We start from the raw sequence: 21,913 nt of genomic DNA on the forward strand, positions 1-21,913 counted from the left end.
GCTGCATCTTTTATACCCCTGGAGCACTGACGTCAGGGAAGAGGCGACAGCAGCCAATGCCGGACCAGGACTTTGGAATTCGGGCCGACTGAGGGTAGCCTGCCAGCAGGATAACCCAAGTGTAATGACTGCAACAATGAAACACGATGAACATGCAAGTGTCCCACTGTAAGTAGGTGGGCAGTACAAGGCAACAGTACATGAACTTTGACTCCTACTGTGAGCTATCAATCACAGCAGCAAACAGCTCAAATTACCTTTGCCACTTTGATAGATACGAAGTGGAGGTGTTAAGGGGAGGGGATACGAGTTTAATGACTACAAGTCAGGCATAACAAAAGAATGAAAACTGGCCACTTTAGAGAGAAAAAGTAGTAATAGGCACTGAGGATACTGTTCTGTATAATAATTCCTGTTAGTCTTAAGTAGTCGCTGAAAAGCAAGAAATGATAATTAAACCTGAATAAAAGAAAGCAGGGTATATGTGAAAACACATGTAAAGTCAATGGACTGACAGCAACATAGGGGCTATGATGTAAAATTTTAAAGCCAAATACTGCATTGTGGAACACCTAGAGGTAAACTAAAAAAAAATCAAGATGCCAGACCCCATGTGGGCAGACTCTAAAATTACATTTAAAAATATAAACAAAAGTATGCAGAGTCCAAAAGTGGTGTTAAAATGTAGGAAACATCAGGACATGATGGAATAAGCATGCTTCTTCAGTCTGTGGGTGCTGTTCTCCTTTAAGATTTAATAATTCATGGATTACTGGATGGATCTGAGGAAGCATCTAAAGTGAAAGTGCTTAATGTTTTGAATTTTACTTCCAATAGTGTTTTTCAAAAAAATCTCAGGCTACTTTAAAACTACAAAATAACAAAATAAGTATTGTTAGGCATTTCTATGTGCCATGAACAGCACAAAGACTAAACATTGTAAAGGAGGGCAGGGGATACCAGGAGGGTCCACTCTACCACCCTACTGGAGTGTAATTGGAAATATTCAAATAAGGTGGACTCCACCTTCCACCAATCCAAAATTTCCAACCTACCTGGCTGCCTAAGCCCTTCCCTTCTTAAAAACTTTTACAATGAGGACCAGACCATGTAGAATGACACAAGGATGCTAATCCATCCAAGGAACAAAAAGTACTTCTGAAACTTACTTTTGGTTGCCTTATTCCTCCAGAATGGGGTTACTTATTGTAATCCAGATTTTTGTCTGTTTTGGAATCCAAGACCACTGAACAACCTGTATGATTGTTGAGTCTGCTTGCCTGGAGATCTGGGACAACAGTATCTTCTGAGTGATGGGCGTTTTTGTTTTTTTTTTTTTAATAAAATGACAGACTGTTTTGAAAAGAAGACCTTACATGACATTACTGGAAGATATGCTACCCACTTGAGGGGAACTGGCTTTTAACTCCATCTGTAGTAATATGAATGAAAGCAAGATCTCAGCAACAGTATGAAAAGATATGACTAGAGTCTTTAGAAAATGTGAAACCCAACATTCTAAGTTAGCCAAACATAATTTTGGAATTAACACTATAAATTGGTTTCAGAGTCATCTACAGAATAGATCATTCCAGGTTTACTACAATAACTCTCTCATTCCAGTCTACCAACTCAACACTGGGGTTAGATTAGGCTCATTTCTAGGATCCTTACTATCCTAAGGTTTATCAATGACCTGTCTACTGAATTTCCTGACCTTAAACTGGTCATGTACACAGACTCACCTCTGTATATATGGCCTCTTGTAGTCTGATAATACCCATTCTGAACTCCAAAACAATCTCCCAACTAGACTTCACAAAGCTAAGACTACTAATAAACCACACCAATTATCATGGTACTTTCACTGCCAAGGAAACCACTCCAATCCCCCACATTACTGACCTAAGTGGTAATTCTATTCCAAATATATCTGAGCAAAAATACCTATGCCTTCTCCTTAACCCTGCAACAGGCTTTCACATCAGACTAACAAATTAACCCAACTTAAAATGCGCTATAAAATCTCATCATCTCTCACGAAAAGCCCACTTAAGCAGTTGCCAAACTTTAATATGGGTTCCCATTCCTAGTCTCATCCAGCCTCAAAACCAGCAAAATACAAACAGCTGAAAATAAAAATCTGTAAATTTATCCTCCTTCCAGACTCATTTCTACACTGCACTATCCTTAAGAGTACAAATTTTCTCAGTACCAGGCATGGCCACCTTTCTGTTAGGTAATTTAAATTTTCAAAATCCAGAAACATACCTACTGCCCCAGCAGTGACAGGGAAACTATTTTAAATACTACATATCAGCTGAGAAGCTCACAGGGTAATCTCCTCACCCTTGCAAGATAAAGATTTAGAACTGCACTGGGCAAACACTTCTCAAGCCTGGGACCAGCTACTTGGAAACACTTGACTATTAAATCAAGAAACCAAACATCCAAAGATTGTGCGAAATCACTAAAAAAAGTAACCAAGAGATGAATCAGCCTGCTTTGCAGAAAAATGCCAACTACACAGATAATAGGAAGAATGGCTACAGAATAAACTGGCCAAATATCAATTATCTTAAAAAAAAAAAAAAAAAAAAGATAAGGGATCAAACCATGTGAACAGAAGTGAATGTACTTTTGTAAATAATGAACCCAAAATGTCACCAATGGTATTGCTGAACTCCTCAGCAAGCTGACAATTTCTGCAGTGGTTTTGCAACATATGTAAATAGGTGTTACTGTTGAAACTTTCCCTGCTTGCTGACAGCTTCTCCAATTTTATCTCAACTGATGTTAACTGTTATAAATTTTTATTCCCAAAACTGATTTGCAGCTTCACTGAAACTACTTTTACTCATCTCACAACAGCTATTTTAAATGTTCTGACTTTTGTTGTAATACGATACATGTAAACAAAACTATATTCCTTTTGATATGCTCTTACAAACCCATGCTACGACTGAAAAAGGTCAAGTTGACCAAAGCATCCACCCAGTCAAACTTTAAACAGACTAAAGACATTAAATTCACCTGACGTTGAGACTAAATATCTACATTTTAAATGAATTTAGTGGTATTAAAAGCTTACAGTTTTAAGCACACGGATTGTCAAGATTCACCAATAAATCTAGAACTGTGTAGATAATGTTAAAGCATGAATGGATTGCTACATACTCGGTTCTCTTTCGGATCGAGAAGGTGGGGGCCGACGTTCTCTGTCACGATCACCACGGCGATCATCTCTGTCCCACTCATCACGACGAGCAGATTCCTTCCACCCTGGAGTATCATCAGCAGCACCTTTTCTCCAGACACCTGGTCCATCATCCCTGTCAAAAGGAACCCAAAAACGTTAGATCAATTTGTGTGGTAAACTCACTTTAGCAACATATGCCTTAAACCATTCCCATTTCTCCAATAACTGCAATAAATAAGATGAGTATCTAGGAATGGACATAAAACAGGCTTAATACCTTTTGTCATTCACTGCCAGCCCAGAGTGCGCCTGTTAAATCTCAACTGTATCAATAACCTGGAGTGAGGCAGTGGCTAACAATATATTGCAGCCAAGGCACTGACACGAGAAGTTAATCTGCATGTATGTGAAAAAACATGTCCCCCTCCCCTCAATATAGCAATGCGTCAAACATAGAATTTCTGCTGCAGAAGGATGTCTGCTCCAGTTAGTACTCCAAAGAAATATGGACATCCCATCTCCTGGTACCTGGTTCTTTGTCCAGGACATCAGCTGAAATCCAGCTGTACATGTGATTAATCTGAACCATCTTGTGATCACTGCTGGCAGCTGGGGAATAGCCAGCTAGTCTGTATATCCCCCTCTTAGTAAAATAAAGGGAGAAGAAAAGATTACTATTATCCAGAGGGAATACTTCCTTAACCAGGTTCTGAACCAGGACAATGTTTATCTTGCACCCTAAAAGATGCTTCTGCAGAAAGTCCATAGGTTCATAGTTTAGTACTAAGCTGCCCTTGCGAGCCATTTTAAGCCTAGTCAATTATCCCGTGTGAGACTCAAACCCTGCACCTTCTGTTTGTAAGGCAAACACCTTAACCATTAAGCCACCCTCCCAAGTATGAGAAATTAAGATCAGTTTTCCTAAATTCTATAGCTATACTGGTATAATTGTCTAGTTTATTTATGGAAAGCAGAATAGCCCTTTTTTTTGGATAATGTAGCTGAAATGCTGGAAAGTGGCTGGAGTGATTCATAATTAGTTCAGAAACTACCTCAGGCATACATGAGAGGTGGTCCTAACAGACAATATTTCTTCCACAGTGAGGCTTGAATTTCTGAGATCCTTCTAGTTAAGACAATAGTCACTAGAGAATGGGGTGGATGAGTGTTAGCTCTACTAGATTAATCGGTCCCTCTGTGGAGGCAGGACCCTTGGGCCATATGGAGGACTTGAGAGAATTACAACTGCCGGGGACAAGAGAGGTAAAATGAGAATGAGAATGACATGTGCCTTTTTGCCCTTTACCTTTTCTAGGACCTCTGGATTCAGGCAAAAGGGCTGAAAGGCTGGTCCCAACCTATGAAGATGGCACCGTTTGCCTAACCTTTCTGTAAAGGTACAGCCAGCAGAAGTGAAGTAGTAGATTCTTCTCTGGTGGGGAAAAAAATCATTTCTTGGCGTTTCTCATCCCTAAATTACTATTTTCAGTGACACCCCCCTCTACTTGCAAACCACTTATGACACTTCTGCTTGAGTGGTCTGCCAGGACATTTTGATTGCTGGGAATGCATAATACCACAAGACAAATGCCTGTGCTATGTCCCTAACCTTTGATGTTAGCATGCACAGAGGTAAAGACAAAATGGCCGTACTTCTGGCTGTACATCACCGTACAGACAGTATTTCTCATTCTGAGCATTCATGTCCAAACAGCCTAGCCAAAGGCAAGAGCATATGCAACTACAGTTCGTTAACTTTATCTTTTAGCTTGTCTAACCAGTACCTAGGACTTTTGCTAGGTCTGACACGTTTACTGGGATTCAGGATGGTAAAAGATGGACTAGCCATGATGTGCTTCACTAACCACAGGGATTCTTTCTTGATAAAAGGAATAAGTCAGAGCCTCAGTTCTAAAGTCTGACTGCTGATCCCATTAGTTTCTTTGGTACCCCTGGATCCTTCCCTGTGCTCTTGAACATGAGGAGCATGATGACAATGTACTTCCACACAGTGGGGAAAAAGTAGGCCTTTGGGAAGACCTGCCTGTAATTAACTGGAAAAAAATGCTCATGAGAGATGCATTTCTTACGAAGGGTGCAGCTGCAATTTAATTTACAGAATGGATGCTACAAATGTCTTTGGAATGGGACAAGCAAAGGAAGCTAAGTCTTGGCTTCAGTGAGTTCAGAGAAATACCTGTGTACTTCAATAAATCCATCAAGTGTACCTGCTGAACAGCAACCAGTAACAGTAAGTCATCCAGGTTATTTAGAGAGAAATCTCCTTCAGCCTGAGGTGTGTGAACTCTGGAGCCATGAACGATGGAAAACTTTAGATCAGTAGAGAACCCAGAAGACAAGGAAGCAAATAAAGTGAGACCCTCCCCATCCCAGAGTCTGAGAAAAAAGAAGTTATGTCTTGCCATGACGTTTCCATCTGTGTTGTAGATCTTTATTCATTCCTTACTGTTAGGACAGAGTCTCCAGCTACTTGAGTCCTGGGTGGCCCTAAGGAAGGACATTCCTGAGCACCATAGAACAAAAAGATGCTCGTCCCCTGGAGGCCAGATTCAATTTGTAATGAGTGATAAAGGTCTTGCCCAAGTGGCTGCTGTGCAGATATCATCCATAGAGGCTCTGGAATGAAAAGCCACTGAAGTAGCCATCAATCTAGTAGAGCGAGCCTTTATTTGTTCTGATGGTAGATGAAAGTAATGGCATTTCTAAGCCAAGAGGATAAAGTCATTTTGGAAACAGGCTTACCCAATCTGGGTCCTGCAAAGGCCACAAACAATGGATCCGTTTTCCTGAAAGATTTAGTTTTGTCCAAGTAGAAACAAAGTTGCCCATGAACATAGAGGGTATGCAGAAGGTATTTCCCTCTATTTCAATGGTGAGGAAAGAACAGCGGCAGGTCAATAAACTGATTAATGGAAAAAACAGAAATGACTTTAGGGAAAAAGGATGGGTCAGTACGTAGGGACACACTTTCCCTATGAAAAATCAAGTAAGGTCTCTTGGCACTCGAGGCCTGCAACGCAGATACTCTTCTCGCTGAGGTAAGGGCTACTAGAAGCAGAGTTTTCCAAGACAATTTTATACCACAGGAGTTAGAAGGTTCGAAGGGAGAATCTGTTAATGACTGAAGCACCAAAGTCAAGTCCCATGGCTCTATAGGAGGTTTGACAGGAGGTTTAATATGCAATACTCCTTTCATTAAGGTCTTGCACAGTCGGTGTGACAACAGATGAAATGTCAATTCCATTGTGAAAATTTGCAACAGCTGCTATATGCACTAACTGTCGATGCTGACGCTCCCTCATTCAAAAGGGTAGTCAGGTATTGTAGGATCTTATGAATAGGCATGGAAAAGGGATCTATGTTATGTTCTTTGGCCCATCTACAGAACCTAGTCCACTTATCAGAATACATTTTTCTAGTGTAAGGTTTGCGCATAGCCAAAAGTATCTCGCAAACAGGGGATGAAATATCAGGTAACCTGGCAATCATCGGAAGTGGAGAAACTAAGCTGTGAGCTTGAGGCTGTGGAGATTGGGGTGAATCAGTCCCTGAGGAAGAGACAGCTGACTTTGGGAATGATCCAGGATCCAAGGGCTGTGAATCAGGTGAGGCCATAGGAAAGGGAGCCAGACTTGATGGGGCCAATAAGGGGGGCAATGAGGATCACTTTGCTTCTCAACCTTTGAGCTTTCTGGAGGAATTTCAGGATGAGGAGAAAAGTACAGTTGTGTACACTTACCATAAATGTAGATGTTAGAGTGTATTCACTGTTGCAGTCATTACATTTGGGTAATCTGCTGGTAGGTTGCCCTCAGTCGGCCTGATTAAAGTCTTGGGCTGGAAGTAGGGTAACCAGGACTGCAACACTGAATACACTCAAACATCTACATTTATGGTAAGTGTACACAACTGTACTATGTATGTGTTTCACTGTTGCAGTCATTACATTTGAGTAGATTCCCAAAGCTAAAGTTGGGAGAATGGATTTATACAGCATTAGGATCAGTTATAAGGCCCTGCAAAACAGCAGTGGCAAAGCCAGCTCTGGATTTAGAGAAAATTGGTAAGTGATAATGCTTGGTGAAAGTATGAACTGAACTCCAGGTAGCAGCTTCTAGAATATCCCTGGTAGGAACACATCTGAGAAAGGCTGCTGAAGTAGATGCAGCCCTGGTGGAATGAGATCTGATCCCCTGGGGGATAGGTTTTTCCATGGTGCTTATAACAGAAATGAATGCAATGGCTTATCCATTTAGAAATGCTTTGCTTTGAAATAGCCTTCCCCTCTGCCCCTGCAGCAAATGCTACCAGCAGTTGTTCAGATTTCCTTCGAGATTTAGTCCTGTCCAAGAAGAATCTAAGTTATCTGTGCACATCCAATGAATGCAGAATCCGCTCCCCCTTGTTCTGTAGATTTGGGAAAGGAAGTTGGCAAATGAATGGACTGATTAAGAGCCACACTGGATACCACCTTGGGCATGAATGATGGATTGGTCCCGAGTGACACCCTGTCTGCATGAAAGATGATGAAAGGCTCCACTGCCATAACGGCCTGTAATTCAGATACCCTTCTAGCTGAAGTGATTGCTAAAAGGAAGGCTGTTTTCCAGGAAAGAAATTTTAAGTCTGCAGTTGCAGCTGGCTCGAAAGGAGGTAGAGTGAGTTTCTCCAATACAAAGTTAAGGTCCCAGGCAGGGGTTGGAGCTCTCCTGGGAGAAGTTTTTGGCCCCGCTGAGATACTGCTTTAGAAGAGGATGAGAGAAGGGGGGTCTGTGTTGTAATGAACTGAAATGGCTGAGGCATGGATTTTTATGGAAGAAAGACAGGCCCTTGTGAAGCATCTCAGTTAAGTATTGCAAAATCTGAGGTGAATTGGGCACTGCTGTGCTCATCCCTTGAGATTGATTCCAGGCACAGATTTTTTTTTTCCATTTATCAGCATAAGATTTTCTAGTACTAGTTCTTCTCGCCTCCAAAATGACATCCATCATAGGTTTGCTGAGGGATGCTAAGGGGGAATTTAAGTGATTAGCCAAGCTGCAAGATTCAAAGTTTGGAGCGGAGGGTGCAGAAATTTGTTCTCCTGCTGAGACAGTAAGGAAGGTGTCCGAGGCAGATGCCACGGAGAAATGTGTGACGCACTGTACAGGAGTGGGTACCAGTGTTGGCGTGGCCAGTCTGGAGCAATCAAAATCATTTTTGGTTTGTCCTGTTTGACTTTTAGTAGAACTTTGGAGAGCAAAAGCAGAGGGGGAAGGCACAGACTGATAGGTTTTTCCAGCTGAAGGACAGAGCATCCACTTTCCAGGCTTTTATGTGATGAGTTCTTGTGCAAAGTTTGTCCAACTGATAGTTCTGGGATAAGGCAAAAAGTTCTAGGTCTGGGCTCCCTCATTTGCGTGTCAACATGTTGAAAATCTGTGGTTCCAGTTTCCATTCATGAGGGTCCATGAAATTTCTGCTTAGTTCATCTGCCAGAACATTCTGCTTTCCTGGCAGGAATTGAGCTTCTAGTTGTACTTGGTAGCTCAAGGCCGTGTTCCACAATGCCATAGCTAGTCTGCAGAGGGGGTAGGAATGTGTATACCCCTGCTTGTTTATGTACCACATAACCGTGGTGTTGTTGGTCTTTATCAGTAATTGTCCTGGATGAAGGTAGTGCTTGAAGGCTGTCAAGTGCATTCTGTACAGCTAGCATTTCTTTTTGATTGATATGAAGGTGCATTTGATTTGGGCTCCATTTGCCCTGAATGCACTTCCCTGCCAGATGAGCCCCCCATGCATAGTCTGACGTGTCTGTAGTTAGGGTTTGGGCGGCAGGGGGTGGTGTGAATGGCAGTCCCTTGTTTTGGTGGCAGGCCTCTGCCCACCATAGGAACTCTAGGCGTAGGCAAGGTATGATAGGAATCATTGTTTCCAGGCTGTGAATGTTGACTCCATAAACTTTTTAAGTACCACTGAAGTTTCCTCATATGCAGTCTTGCATATGGAATTAGAAGAATGCAGGAGGCCATGAACCCCAAGGCTTGCAGTATTTGCCTTGCAGATAGCAGGGATTTTGTGGCCACCTGTTTGAAGTAAGTCACCAAATGAATTTGCTTTTCTGGTGTAAGGAAAGCCATCTGGGCAGTTGTATTCAAGTTTGCACCCAGGAATATAATCTTTTGAGAGGGTACCAGTTGAGATTTCTTTTCGTTTATGGTGTACCCTAGACAGGTTAGAACACTTCTTACAAACGCCAGAGGTTTTAGAAGAATGGCCTTGTTTTCTGCCTGAATTAGACAATCATCCAGGTATGGATATATTTGAATACTTCTTTGCCTACAAAATGCAATTACTGGAGCCAGGCACTTTGCGAATACCCTGGGAGCAGTAGACAAGCCAAAGGGCAGTGCAGAGAACTGATAATGCATGCAGCCTGCTTTGAAGCATAGGAATCTTCTGCAAGATTCCCTGATTGGGATATGCAGGTAAGCATCTTAAGTCGAGAGTTGCCAACCAGGCATCCTTTCCTAGCATAGGAAGTAACTGAAGAGTCAGCATCTTGAATTTTGGAATGTCCAGAAAGGTGTTAATAGTAGACAGGTCCACAATTGGACATCATGATTTGTCTTTTCTGGGTACCAGGAAAAGTCTGGAATAGAAACCTTGCCCATTTCCTCTTCTGGTACTAGTTGAATAGCTCCCATGTTTAGAAGGGAAAGTACTTGTTTTTGAGCCTCTGCCCACTGATTTGGGGGAAGGTCTGGCCTCCCATGTGGAGTTGGCAGTGTGTGGAAATGAACTCTGCATCCCTGGGACACTATAGTTAAAACCCATTTGCCCTGGGTTATAAGTTGCCAGTTTCTTGGATGAAAAGCCAGTTTTCCCCCCAAAGGGGCGGCTAAGAGGTAAGTGCTTGGTAATTTCAAAGGGAAGTCACTGAGACTGTTTACCATAGGGTGGTGCCTTGTTGTTTCCAGATTTGAAAGTGGAAGCACCCCATTTCTTAAAAGTCCCTTGGGACTGAAACCTGGTGCTTTTGGAATGTCTGGATTTGGCCGTAGTGGCTCTGGAAGGAGCTGGAAAGGACCAGTTCTTAGTAGGCCAATGCCTACTAAATCTAGGAGGTTGCACTTAAAAATCTTTCACAGTTTGCATAGATTTAGCTTTATTTTCCATCTTTTTTAGAACTTCTTCAGCCTTATTGCCAAACAGGCGGTCCTGCTGTAAAGGAGCATCCAAAAGTTTTGCTTTAACATGATCAGGCAGTGATTGCTACTTAAGCCAATCATGCCTTCTAAGCACAGACCCAGTAACAGCAGCCCTACAAGAGGCCTCTAAAGAATCAAAACCACATTGCAAAGTATGTTTGCCAACTTGTTCAGCTGAATGCAATAAATCCTGCAAATCTTTATTCTCCACAGTCAGAAATCAACATAATTTTCTGTTTAAGCAGTCCCATGATATGCTGTTGATATATTAGCATACTGAATTGACAGTTTAAAGCCCTGATTGCTAAGGTTGCAGAAATATAAACCTTTTTACCCCATCTATCCAGCGCCCTGGAGTCTCTATCAGAAGGGGTGGGATTTTTAGCAGTAGAAGCCTTAATGCTCCTGAGAAATGGTTTCAGGGTCTGCAACAAGATTTTTGAAAAGGAATTTGCAGGACTCAGGAACCCTGTAGTACCTGTCTGGTTTGCTAGGGGCTGGAGGCAAGGAATCAGGGGCCATACTGGATTCCGAAAACACATCAACAATATCTAGTACAGGAGGTATAGCCAAAGGCCTATGCTGAGGAAGAAGGAAATCCCCAAGCCTCTTTTGGATTCAGAGAAATCCTGATTTTCCCAGTGGAAATGCTCCCTTAAGGTATGTAAAGTTTCAACAAAAGAGAAATCCTCAGGCGGAGAAGCAGAGGGAATGGAATCCTCTGCAGAGTCCTCATAAGTAGGTATGGACAAATCCAGATCATTAGAAGAGTCAGAAGAAACAGAGTCCTGTTGAGAAGATTCATAGTCAAATTCAATCCTAGGCCTCTTGGAGGGGGGGGGGGGGGGGTTGACTACCCCGGATTACAGTAATTAAATCTTCAGCCATTTTGATCATTTGTTTTTTAGGCATAGGGGCCTGAATATGTGGCCGGGGCATCATTTTTTTAGACATAGATCGAGATTTAGGCCTTAGCACTGAAGTTGGAGTCAGTTTAGTATGCAAGTCTGTAGGTCTGAATACACCCTCAGAAGCCGGTGCCTTCTCAGCAGCTCTGGACCCATCCAAGGTAGAGACATCTGCGGATTCCATATGTGAAGCATCTCGCAGCATACCGGCTTCTGAATGGGTCTCAGTAGAGGCCAGCAAATCAGAAGTAGCGGGTATCAGGGGCTGCAAAAGCACCTCACCGAGTACCGGCGAACTGGCGACTGGCTTAGGAGAAGCTTTGTTGGCAGTTTTGGACCTCAACGGCCTGTGTCTGCCTTTTTCTTTGCGGTTTTTTTGGTATTTCGGTAGTCGGATGGCGAACTGATGTCATTTCTGGATTATTAAACAGAGAACCAAAATATTTTGAAGCAAAAATGTACCAACGATGGATAGTGCACCGATTAAATAAAGCACAAAACCGACAGCAAGGTATGTCGTGGTCAGGGCCTAGGCAAGGAATACAGTACAAATAAAAATCCTTATGAGGTATTTGCTTCCCACAAGTAATACAATTATTAACTCTTACTGACATCAGAAAGGAGCAAAAAAAAGTTTCCCCAACAGGGTACTTAGCTTTTAGTTGAAGACTTCGGTTCTGAAACTCAAACAAAAATTTCAGGAGTCGGCCGACCGGCACTTGCGAACTGCTTCTGCTTCGGGCACCACGCGGCAATAAAGACTGATGTAATGGCATCGGCTGCATGTTTTATATCCCTGACGTCATGGAAGAAGGGACAGCAACCGACGCAGGACCCAAGACTTCGTTAACCAGGCCGACTGAGGGCAACCTGCTAGCAGATTAACAAATGTAATGACTGCAACAGTGAAACACAATGAACATCAGGGGAGAGGAATACAGCAGACCCGGGGGGCCAATCGTGCGTCAGAGCATCCCTCGGCGACTCCCTCTGAAGTGGGATTAGGGCAAAATAGCTCTGCATTTGTTGATTAGGGAAGAAGCAAACAGGTTGCAGCAAGGCCTGCCCCAACGGCAGAAGATTAGATCTGCTATTATAGGACTGAGGGACCACTCGTGAGGCATCAGAATGTTCCTGCTCAGATTGTCCGCAATAAGATTGGAACTCTCAGGAATGTGTGTTGCTATGACAAAGCGGTTAGAAGCCATCGCCCAATGCCAAATTCTCATGGCTTCCCGACATAGGGGGTAAGACCTGGTTCTGCCTTGTTTGTCGATATACTAGATGACTAACATGTTGTCCGACTGAATTGCAATGGTCCTGGAAGGAAGGGATTTGTGGAACACTTGCAACGCTAAGAGAACTGTCCTCAATTCCAAGACATTTATGTGCAAATTGGCCTCCATGGGGGACCAGGTGCCTTGGACTCTCTTTCCCTGAAAATGCCCCCCCCCCCCACACTCTAACAGGGAAGCGTCCGTGGTCACTGTGGCACTGGGTAGGGGGAGACCAAATGGTTGACACCAAAGATTTGATTCTGGCTTCATCCACCAAAGATTTGTAAGGCGTATCATGTGGTCGAGTGGGAGAGTTAAGATCGACCATTGTGATGAGAGGAGCCATTGCAATTGTCTCATGTGCAACCTCGCCAGTGGTACCAAGGTAATGGTTGCTGCCATAGATCCCAATAGTTGTAGTACAAGGCATGCTGGCACAAATGTCTGCGGAAGGAGGACTTGAATCTGGTTTCTTATTTTTGAAAGCCTGTGAGGAGGGAGGGAAGCTTGACAGGACGTTGAATCGAAGATCGCTCCAATGAATTCTAGTGTTGCTGATGGAGACGTGCGATTTGTCCATGTTGATCATGATACCTAGGCGAAGAGAGACAGAGAATGAGAAGATTCCTGGACGTGGCGGTAAGGAGCCAATCGTCTAGATATGGAAACACTTGGAATCTTTGCAGTCGGAGATGAGCTACTATGACTGCCATGCATTTGGTGAACACTCTGGCGGCTGTTGAGAGACCAAAGGGCAGTAGCCTGAACTGGTAATGACTGGCTCTCAGCCGGAAGCAGGAAAAACTCTGGGAGCATTTGTCCATCTTTACATGGTAATACACGTCCTGGAAGTCTATAGAGCACCATCCAGTTGTCCTTCCCCAGAAAGGGGAAAATGGACTGTACCATGACCATCCGGAATTTTTGAGGTTTGATGAATTTGTTTAGTAAATTGAGATCCAGGATTGATCTCCAGTCTCCTCTCTTTTTTGGCACTAAACATAACCTCGAGTAAAAGCCGGATCCTCTCTGCTCTGGCGGGACCAGTTGGATGACTCTTTAGCAGCTTTTCGATTACTAAGGCTGCAACTTCCCTCGGACCAGGTGGGACGCCAGGGATTCGTTTCACAGGTCTGGGGGTGAGGTCGAAAGGTATAATGATAGCCTCTGGATATTATCCTCCACACCCATAGGTTCATACTAGGCCATCTGCCCTGGGGCAATTATAAGCCTAGCCCGATTTTGTTTGGCTTATGCCACCCCTTGATTTGAGTATACTGTGCCCTTTTTAAGGTTTAGTTTGCTGTGCCTCTGTCTAATAGTGACACGGAAGTAATCCCCGGGACAAACCTACGATCCCCCATCCACTCATCAAGATTCTTCTTGAAGAGATTCAGTGAGGTGCTCTGCCTAACATGGATTGGAATTCTATTCCAGAGCGAAGGGAGCCTCTGGGTTATGAATCTGTCCCTCCAGCAAGTTCTATTTATTTCAGTGCTGAGGTTCAAGTCCCTTGAGCGTGTGGCTCTAAGCGATTTAGATTTACTGAGGTGGAGCATGTCCATTAATTCTGGATTGGACATAGCTTTATATGTCAGGCATAGATTGCCTCGAAGTAGGCGGTATGCAACTGAGTAGAGCTGGAGTTTTTTTAACCGAGCAGCATATGGCATCTGTTTGAGTTCCTTGATCCTCTTGGTGAGGTACTTTTGGGGTCTTCCTAATTGCTGCAGGTGTCGGGTAAGGTACATCCCAAAAGGGGCATTGTATTCTATGATGGGCCTGATGAGGGATGAATAAAGGGGCACGATTACCTCTCTTGATCTAGAGATGAATCCTTTCATGATGAGGTGGGCTATGTAAAAGGTCTTTCTAACCACTCTGGCAATATGGTTGTCAAAGGAGAGATTGCTATCAACTTGGGCCCCCAGATCCCTAATTTCTTTCTCTGTATATAATGGGTTACCACCTATGTGGTAATTTGTGGGCACATTGTTTTTGCCAAAGGGTATGACTATACACTTTTTGGCATTTAGCTTTAGACCATGGCTCTGGCACCAGTTATCCGTTTCTGTGAGACCTTTTTGAAGGATGTTTGTGTCAGCTGGAGAGTTGATTATGGCGCCTAGTTTGCAGTAGTCTGCGAACTTGGTGAGCCATAGTCCTCCCACGTTGGCCTGTACCTCGGAAAAGTATATACCGAACAAGAGCGGTCCCAGGACAGAACCTTGTGGGACGCCACTTGTGACCGGTTTCGAGTCTGACATGGCTCCAGCAACTCTCACTCTGTGGGTTCTGTCTTTGAGCCAGTTTGCGACCCATCTTGTGACATAGGGGTTTATATTTAAGCTGGATAGCTTATCTATGATGCCCGAGTGGGGTATTGTGTCAAATGCCTTTGCTAGGTCCAGATAGGCTGTGTGGACTACCTTCCCTTCATCTATGGCTTTGGTGACTGTTGTAATGGCATCCGTTATGAGTTGCCAGGCCTGTAGGTGCAGGGAAAATCGACCCCTGACTGCTCCCAGAGGAAAGCAATTGGGCCGCTGTTCAGCAGCGCTGGAAGGGTCTGCCCGAGAAGGAATCTCTAGCGACCTGGATACGTGGACCCCTTCTGCCCCGAAAAGTACAGTTTTGTACTTACCATAAATGTAGATGTTAGAGTGCTTATACAGCTGCAGTCATAACAGATGGGTTATCCTGCCGTCAGGCGGGTCCTCGGTCGGCCGAATTCCAAAGTCTAGGTCCGGCGTCGGTTGTCGTCGCTTCTTCCCTGACGTCAGTGCGGCAGGGGTATAAAAGAACCAGCCGACGCCATTTTCTTCAGTTTTTCTTGCCCCAGATATCAGGTGCCCCAAGAAGGAAGGCAAAATATAAACTTATGTAGTAATGCAATGCAATATAATCAAAAAACAGTAGTGTGCCAGCAAATACACCATAAAAGAATACCCCAATCAGGTTGTATGAGGAGGTGTTTGTCCTAAGGCCTGTCCCAAGTGGGGATGGAGGGAGGGAAACCTGGAATGCAGCTGTATAAGCACTCGAACATCTACATTTATGGTAGGTACAAAACTGTACTATGTTCATCGTGCATACAGCTGCAGTCATAACAGATGGGTTGAATCCCAAGCTAAAAAGGGGTGGCAGGCACTAAGTGGAACTAGGAGGAGCAAGGATGCCCTGCAAGACTGCTGTGGCAAAGCCCACTCTAGATTTAGAGTACAGTGGAAGGTGATAGTGTTTGGAGAAAGTGTGCACAGAACTCCAAGTAGCTGCTTCCAAAATATCCTTGGTAGGAACCCCCCCTGAGGAAAGCTGCAGAGGTAGTTGTGGCCCTTGTGGAGTGAGATCTGATGCTTGTAGGCACAGTTTTTCCATGAAAGGAGTAACAAAAGCATATGCAGTGGGCTATCCATTTTGAGATTGTCTGTTTGGAAATAGCCTTTCCTTGAGCACCTGTAGCATAGGACGCAAAGAGTTGCTCTGATTTTCTGAATGGCTTTGTTCTGTCCAAATAATAACGAAGTTGTCTGTGAATGCCCAAGGAATGAAGTAGTCTTTCCCCTTTGTTTTATGGGTTAGGATAAAAGGTAGGCAAGTGGAGAGTTTGATTCAAGGCTACACTGGAAAAGTACAGTTTTGTACCTACCATAAATGTAGATGTTCGAGGATCCACATTGCTGCAGTCCTTACTATTGGGGTAGTCCGCTGTCCAGTCGGCCCGAATACCAGAGTATATGGCTGACGTCGGTCAGGGCGCATTAGACTGACGTCAGTACGTCAGGGTACTAATGCGCATGACCGACGTCATATCCTCAGTCTTTTCTTGCCCCAGATGTCAGAAGACCCTAAAAAGACAAGGCTCAAAATACCTGCACCAACAGTATGTACAATATATACAAAAATATATACAAAAACATCAACATATAACCTCACCTACACAACCACCCCTAAACACAGAGGGGAAGGAGGGAGGGTAAATTGGACTGCAGCAATGTGGATCCTCGAACATCTACATTTATGGTAGGTACAAAACTGTACTATGTTCTTCGTTCCACATTGCTGCAGTCCTTACTATTGGGTAGAATCCCAAAGCAGAGGAAAGGGAGGCTGGCAAATCATAAAGAAGTAGGAGCTGACAACATGCCTTGCAAAACAGCTGTGGCAAAACCAGCCCTAGACTTAGAGTAGATAGGAAGGTGATAATGCTTAGAGAAAGTATGCACTGAACTCCAAGTAGCTGCCTCCAAAATATCCTTAGTTGCCACCCCCCTTAGAAATGCTGTTGAAGTGGCAGTAGCCCTAGTGGAATGAGGCCTAATCCCAGCTGGAATCTCCTTGCCATGATGGGAATAACAAAATGAAATGCAAAACCCAATCCACTTAGAAATAGTTTGTTTTGACACAGGCTTGCCCTGCGAACTCAAAGCAAAAGAAACAAACAACTGCTGAGACTGCCTAAAATCCTTAGTCCTGCTTAAATAATAACGCAATTGCCTGTGTACATCTAAAGAGTGCAAAATCTTTTCCCCTTTATTTTGGGGGTCTGCATAAAAGTAGGCAAATGAATAGTTTGGTTTAAAGCCACACTAGAAACCACCTTAGGCATAAAGGAAGGATTAGTACGTAATGATACCCTATCCTTATGGAAAATCAAAAGGGCTCAACTGCCATAAGGGCCTGCAACTCAGACACCCTTCTTGCAGAAGTAATAGCCAACAGAAAAGCAGTCTTCCATGACAAGTATTTCAATTCAGCAGTAGCCGCAGGCTCAAAAGGTTGTAGAGTAAGTTTTTCCAACACAAAATTGAGATCCCAAGCAGGAGTAGGAGCTCTACGGGGGTCTTATATTCTTTGCCCCTCTAAGAAACTGCTTGAACAAAGGATGCGAAAACAATGGTGGGTCACAATCATAGTGAGCTGAAATTGCTGCAGCATGAATCTTAATGGAAGAGAAGGACAAACCTTTGTCCAATAACTCAGTAAGATATTGAAGAGCCACACTCAAATTAGGCTCAGAAACCTCCAAATTCTTTGCTGTACTCCAAAATAAAAATCTCTTCCATTTTTCTGCGTACACCTTCCTTGTACTAGGTCTTCTAGCTTCCATAATCACATTTAAAACCTGTTGAGGAAGTTGAGACCTGCTGTGCTTCAACACAGAATATGCCAGGCTGTTAGATGAAGAGAGTGAAGCTTGACATTGAGCAGATGACCGTCCTTCTGAGATAACAGATGAGGAATCAAAGGTAAAGGCCATGGAGGCTTCCTTACCAGACTCCTTAGTAGTGGGTACCAGTGTTGCCGAGGCCAATCTGGAGCTATCAAAATCATCCTTGGCTTGTCTTGTCTGACTTTTAATAGCACCTTTGGAAGAAGAGGCAGAGGTGGAAAGGCATACACATGAAGGTTTTTCCAACTGAAAGACAGAGCATCCACTTTCCAAGCTGTGTGATGAAACCCCTTTGTGCAAAACTTTGGCAGCTGGTGGTTTAGTGGAGAAGCGAACAGATCTATGTCTGGAGTTCCCCATGACACTGTCAATTTCTGAAATACATGAAGATCCAGTTTCCACTCGTGGGGATCCATGATTTGTCTGCTTAACACATCTGCTAAGGAGTTCTGTGCTCCTGGCAGAAACCTTGCCTGAAGAGTTAGTTGCAAGCTTAGCGCAGTCTCCCATAAAATCATTGCTTGCCTGCATAGAGGATAAGAATGTGTTCCCCTTGCTTGTTGATGTACCACATGACAGTTGTGTTGTCTGTTAGAATCAACACCTGCCCTGGAAGAAGTAACTCCTTGAAAGCCATTAATGCAAACTGGACTGCTAACATCTCCTTCATGTTGATATGTAGATGCTGTAGTCTGGCAGGCCACTTGTCTTGTATCCACTTTCCATTTAGATGAGCTCCCAAGCAATGTCTGAGGCATCTGTCGTTAGAATCTGACTCGCCTCTGGCCGGGTCACAGAGAGTCCCTTGTTTAGGTGACATTCCTGAGCCCACCACAAAAATTCTTTTGAAGGCAAGGTATTATCTGAATGACAGTGTCCAAATCCTGGCAGTGCTGTGTCCATACATTTTGAGATACCATTGTAGCTTCCTCATATGCAGTTTGGCATTGGGAAGCACCAGAATACAAGATGCCATGAACCCTAATGCTTGAAGGACTGTCCTTGCAGTCAGCACGGACTGATGAGATAGTTGATGGAAGTAAAGTGATAGACTCTTTTGTTTGTCCGGGGTTAAAAGGCCATCTGGGCTGCTGTATTCAGTCTCACACCCAGAAAGCACATGTCTTGAGAGGGTACTAGACTGGACTTTATTTCGTTCACAGAATACCCTAGGCATCTTAGCACTGCTATAACGAATTCCAGATGCTGTAGAAGGTCTTCCTTTTCTTGAGCCAGAATCAGGCAGTCGTCCAAGTAAGGATAGATTTGAATTCCTTGTAGCCTGAAGTAAGCTATCACTGGAGCCAGAACCTTTGTGAATACTCTGGGCGCAGTAGATAAGCCAAAGGGCAATGCAGAGAACTGATAATGAGAATTTCCAGCTCGAAACCGCAGATACGTCCTGCAACTTAGCCTTATAGGCACATGAAGGTAAGCTTCCTTGAGATCTAAAGTTACCATCCAGTGATCTTTGCCCAGCAGAGGTAAAAGCTGTTGTAAGGTCAACATCTTGAACTTGGGAATGTCCAGATAAGTGTTGAGGAGAGATAAATCCAAAATTGGTCTCCACGTGTTCCCCTTCTTTGGTACTAGGAACAGGCGAGAATAAAATCCTAGGCCCCTTTCTGATACAGGGACTGGCTGAATGGCCCCCATCTGGAGTAACTGAGAAATTTGCTTGTGAGCCTCTTTTCTTTGTGGAGGAGGAACGTCTGGCATGCCTTTGAAAGGGGGCATTGTATGGAAATAAAACCTGTAACCGTGGTGAATGATATCCAACACCCATCTGTCTTGAGTAATTAAATCCCAATTTTCTTTGAAAAGAGACAGTCTTCCTCCCAAAGGAGCTGCCAGACGAGAATCTACTGGCAGCTGAAAAGGCAGGTCATTGGGTCTGTTTACGAAAGGACTGACCCCTGCCCTCACCAGAAGTCTGAGCAGGTGAACTCCTGTTCTAGGCCTAAAAGAACCTTGAGCTCTGCCCCTACCACGCCTAGACCTACCCCTAGACTGGGAATCATAAGCAGGATATGTCCACCCCTTAGCAGGCCAATTTCTACTAAACTTCGTGGCTGCACCTGCAAAAATCTTTAACAGTTTGCATAGACTTAGCTTTGTCCTCCATTTTCTTTAAAACTGCTTCCACAGGCGAACCAAACAACACATCAGACTGTAAAGGAGCATCCAAAATCCTTGTCTTAACATGCTCAGCTAAATTCTGATCCCTCAACCAGGCATGCCTGAAGAACAGAACTAGTGGCAGCCACCCTCGAGGAGGCCTGTACAGCATCAAAACCACATTGCAAAGAATGCTTACCCACTTGTTCAGACACATGAACCAAATCCAGCAACTCTTTACACTCAATACCTTCCGCCAAAGCATCCACCTTAGATTTCAATTGTGAAAGGAGATAATTTTGATATTTTAGCATGTGAAACTGACAATTCAACGCCTCATGGCTAGAGTGGAAGAAGTATACACTTTATTTCCCCACCTATCCAAAGCCCTTGCCTCTTTATCAGTGGGAACAGGATTTTTAACCACAGAGGCCTTAACACCTTTAGGCCCCTGAGAAACAGTTTCTGGGTCCGCCCTAGGACTCTTAAACAAATACTTATGAGCTTCGGGCACCCTATAGTACCTATCAGGTTTAACAGGAGCAGGGGCAAAGAATCAGGGTTCAGGAAGCCTCTGCAAAACATCTTCCACCACATTCAACACAGGAGGTATAGCTAAGGGCCTATGCTGGGGTAAAACAAGAATTCCTAAGCCTTTTCCTGAATCAGAGTAATCCTGGCCTTCCCATTTAAAGTGCTCCCTCATGGAATGCAGAGTCTCTGAAAATGAGAAATCCTCAGGAGGAGAAGCTGTAGGAGTGGAATCATCCACATCAGAATCAGAATAGAGAGGATACTCCTGCAAATCTTCCAAGAGAAGACTCAGAAGCCTCTGAACACTGTTCAAAACTATCAAACTCGGTTCCACCCTAGGCCTCTTATCAGGAGGGGGCATAGAACCTCTAATCATAGTAATCAAATCTTCTGCCATTTTAAGCATATGTTTCTTAGGTACAGAACCCGAAATGCTAGGAGAAGCCCCCACTGAAGCTGAACTTGGCCTACCTCTCAAAGAAGTTTTGGCAACAGAAGGAGAGGCCCTAACTACCTTGGGAAGAGATGGAAGAACAGTTACCTGAGAAGCCCCCTCAGCCTGGCCTACCTCCTGAGAAGGCACATCCTGTAACAGTAAAGTTTCTGCCTGAGACTCCATAGAAACTCCTGGCAAAACCTCTGGCTCCACTGAGCCTTCTAAAGAACCGACGTCCGGGACTGCCGGTTCATCAACCCTAGGCTTCACTGTTTTGTCCTTACGCTTCTTGGACGAAGCGGGCGTCGGAGTATCCGACGGCATTTTATAATTGCAACGCTTCCCAAACACTAACCTGGCACAGTCTAACCTCCTCTTAATAGTGCGTTTGTTAAACCTAGCACAAGAGCGGCATCCAACAACGTCGTGCTCAGGCCCTAAACAAGGTATACACAAAGTATGGTAATCCCTATGAGGTATCTGTTTCCCACAAGAAATACAGTTATTCACTTTTTCTGACATCCGGTTAAATACTGAGGCAAGAAAAAACCAAAATGTTCCCCAACGGGGTACTTAGCCAACTCTGATTCGGTCTGAAAATCCGGTTTCGGAAATATTTCAGAACGCCAACCTGCACTCGCAAAACTGCTTCTGCATCGGACCATGCGGCAAAAAAGACTGAGGATATGACGTCGGTCATGCGCATTAGTACCCTGACGTACTGACGTCAGTCTAATGCGCCCTGACCGACGTCAGCCATATACTCTGGTATTCGGGCCGACTGGACAGCGGACTACCCCAATAGTAAGGACTGCAGCAATGTGGAACGAAGAACATCTACCTTTGGCATAAAGGAAGGGTTGGTTCGTAAGGAAACTCTGTCCGGATGGAAAATGATGAAAGGTTGCACAGCCATGAGGGCTTGTAGTTCCGAAACCCTGCGTGCTGAGGTGATAGCCAGAAGGAAGGCCGTTTTCCATGACAAATATTGCAGTTCTGTTGAAGCAGCTGGCTCAAATGGAGGCAGGGTCAGTTTTTCTAAAATGAAGTTGAG

The 21,913-nt window shown here is 44.0% G+C and overlaps 1 protein-coding gene across 2 annotated transcripts in view; it reads right to left on the reverse strand.

The window, feature by feature from the left end:
- EIF3A (eukaryotic translation initiation factor 3 subunit A) overlaps positions 1-21,913 on the reverse strand; it is a 1,696,172-nt gene that overhangs the window by 227,408 nt on the left and 1,446,851 nt on the right. For both annotated transcript variants that reach the window (XM_044055975.1, XM_044055974.1), the window contains one exon: positions 3,178-3,332. In XM_044055975.1, coding sequence (XP_043911910.1) covers positions 3,178-3,332 — 155 coding nt within the window. The remainder of the gene's footprint in view (positions 1-3,177; positions 3,333-21,913) is intronic.

This window comes from Protopterus annectens, chromosome 14.part0 (assembly GCF_019279795.1).
Source record: "Protopterus annectens isolate FY-2018-M chromosome 14.part0, PAN1.0, whole genome shotgun sequence".
In the NCBI taxonomy this organism is placed as follows: Eukaryota; Metazoa; Chordata; order Ceratodontiformes; family Protopteridae; genus Protopterus; species Protopterus annectens.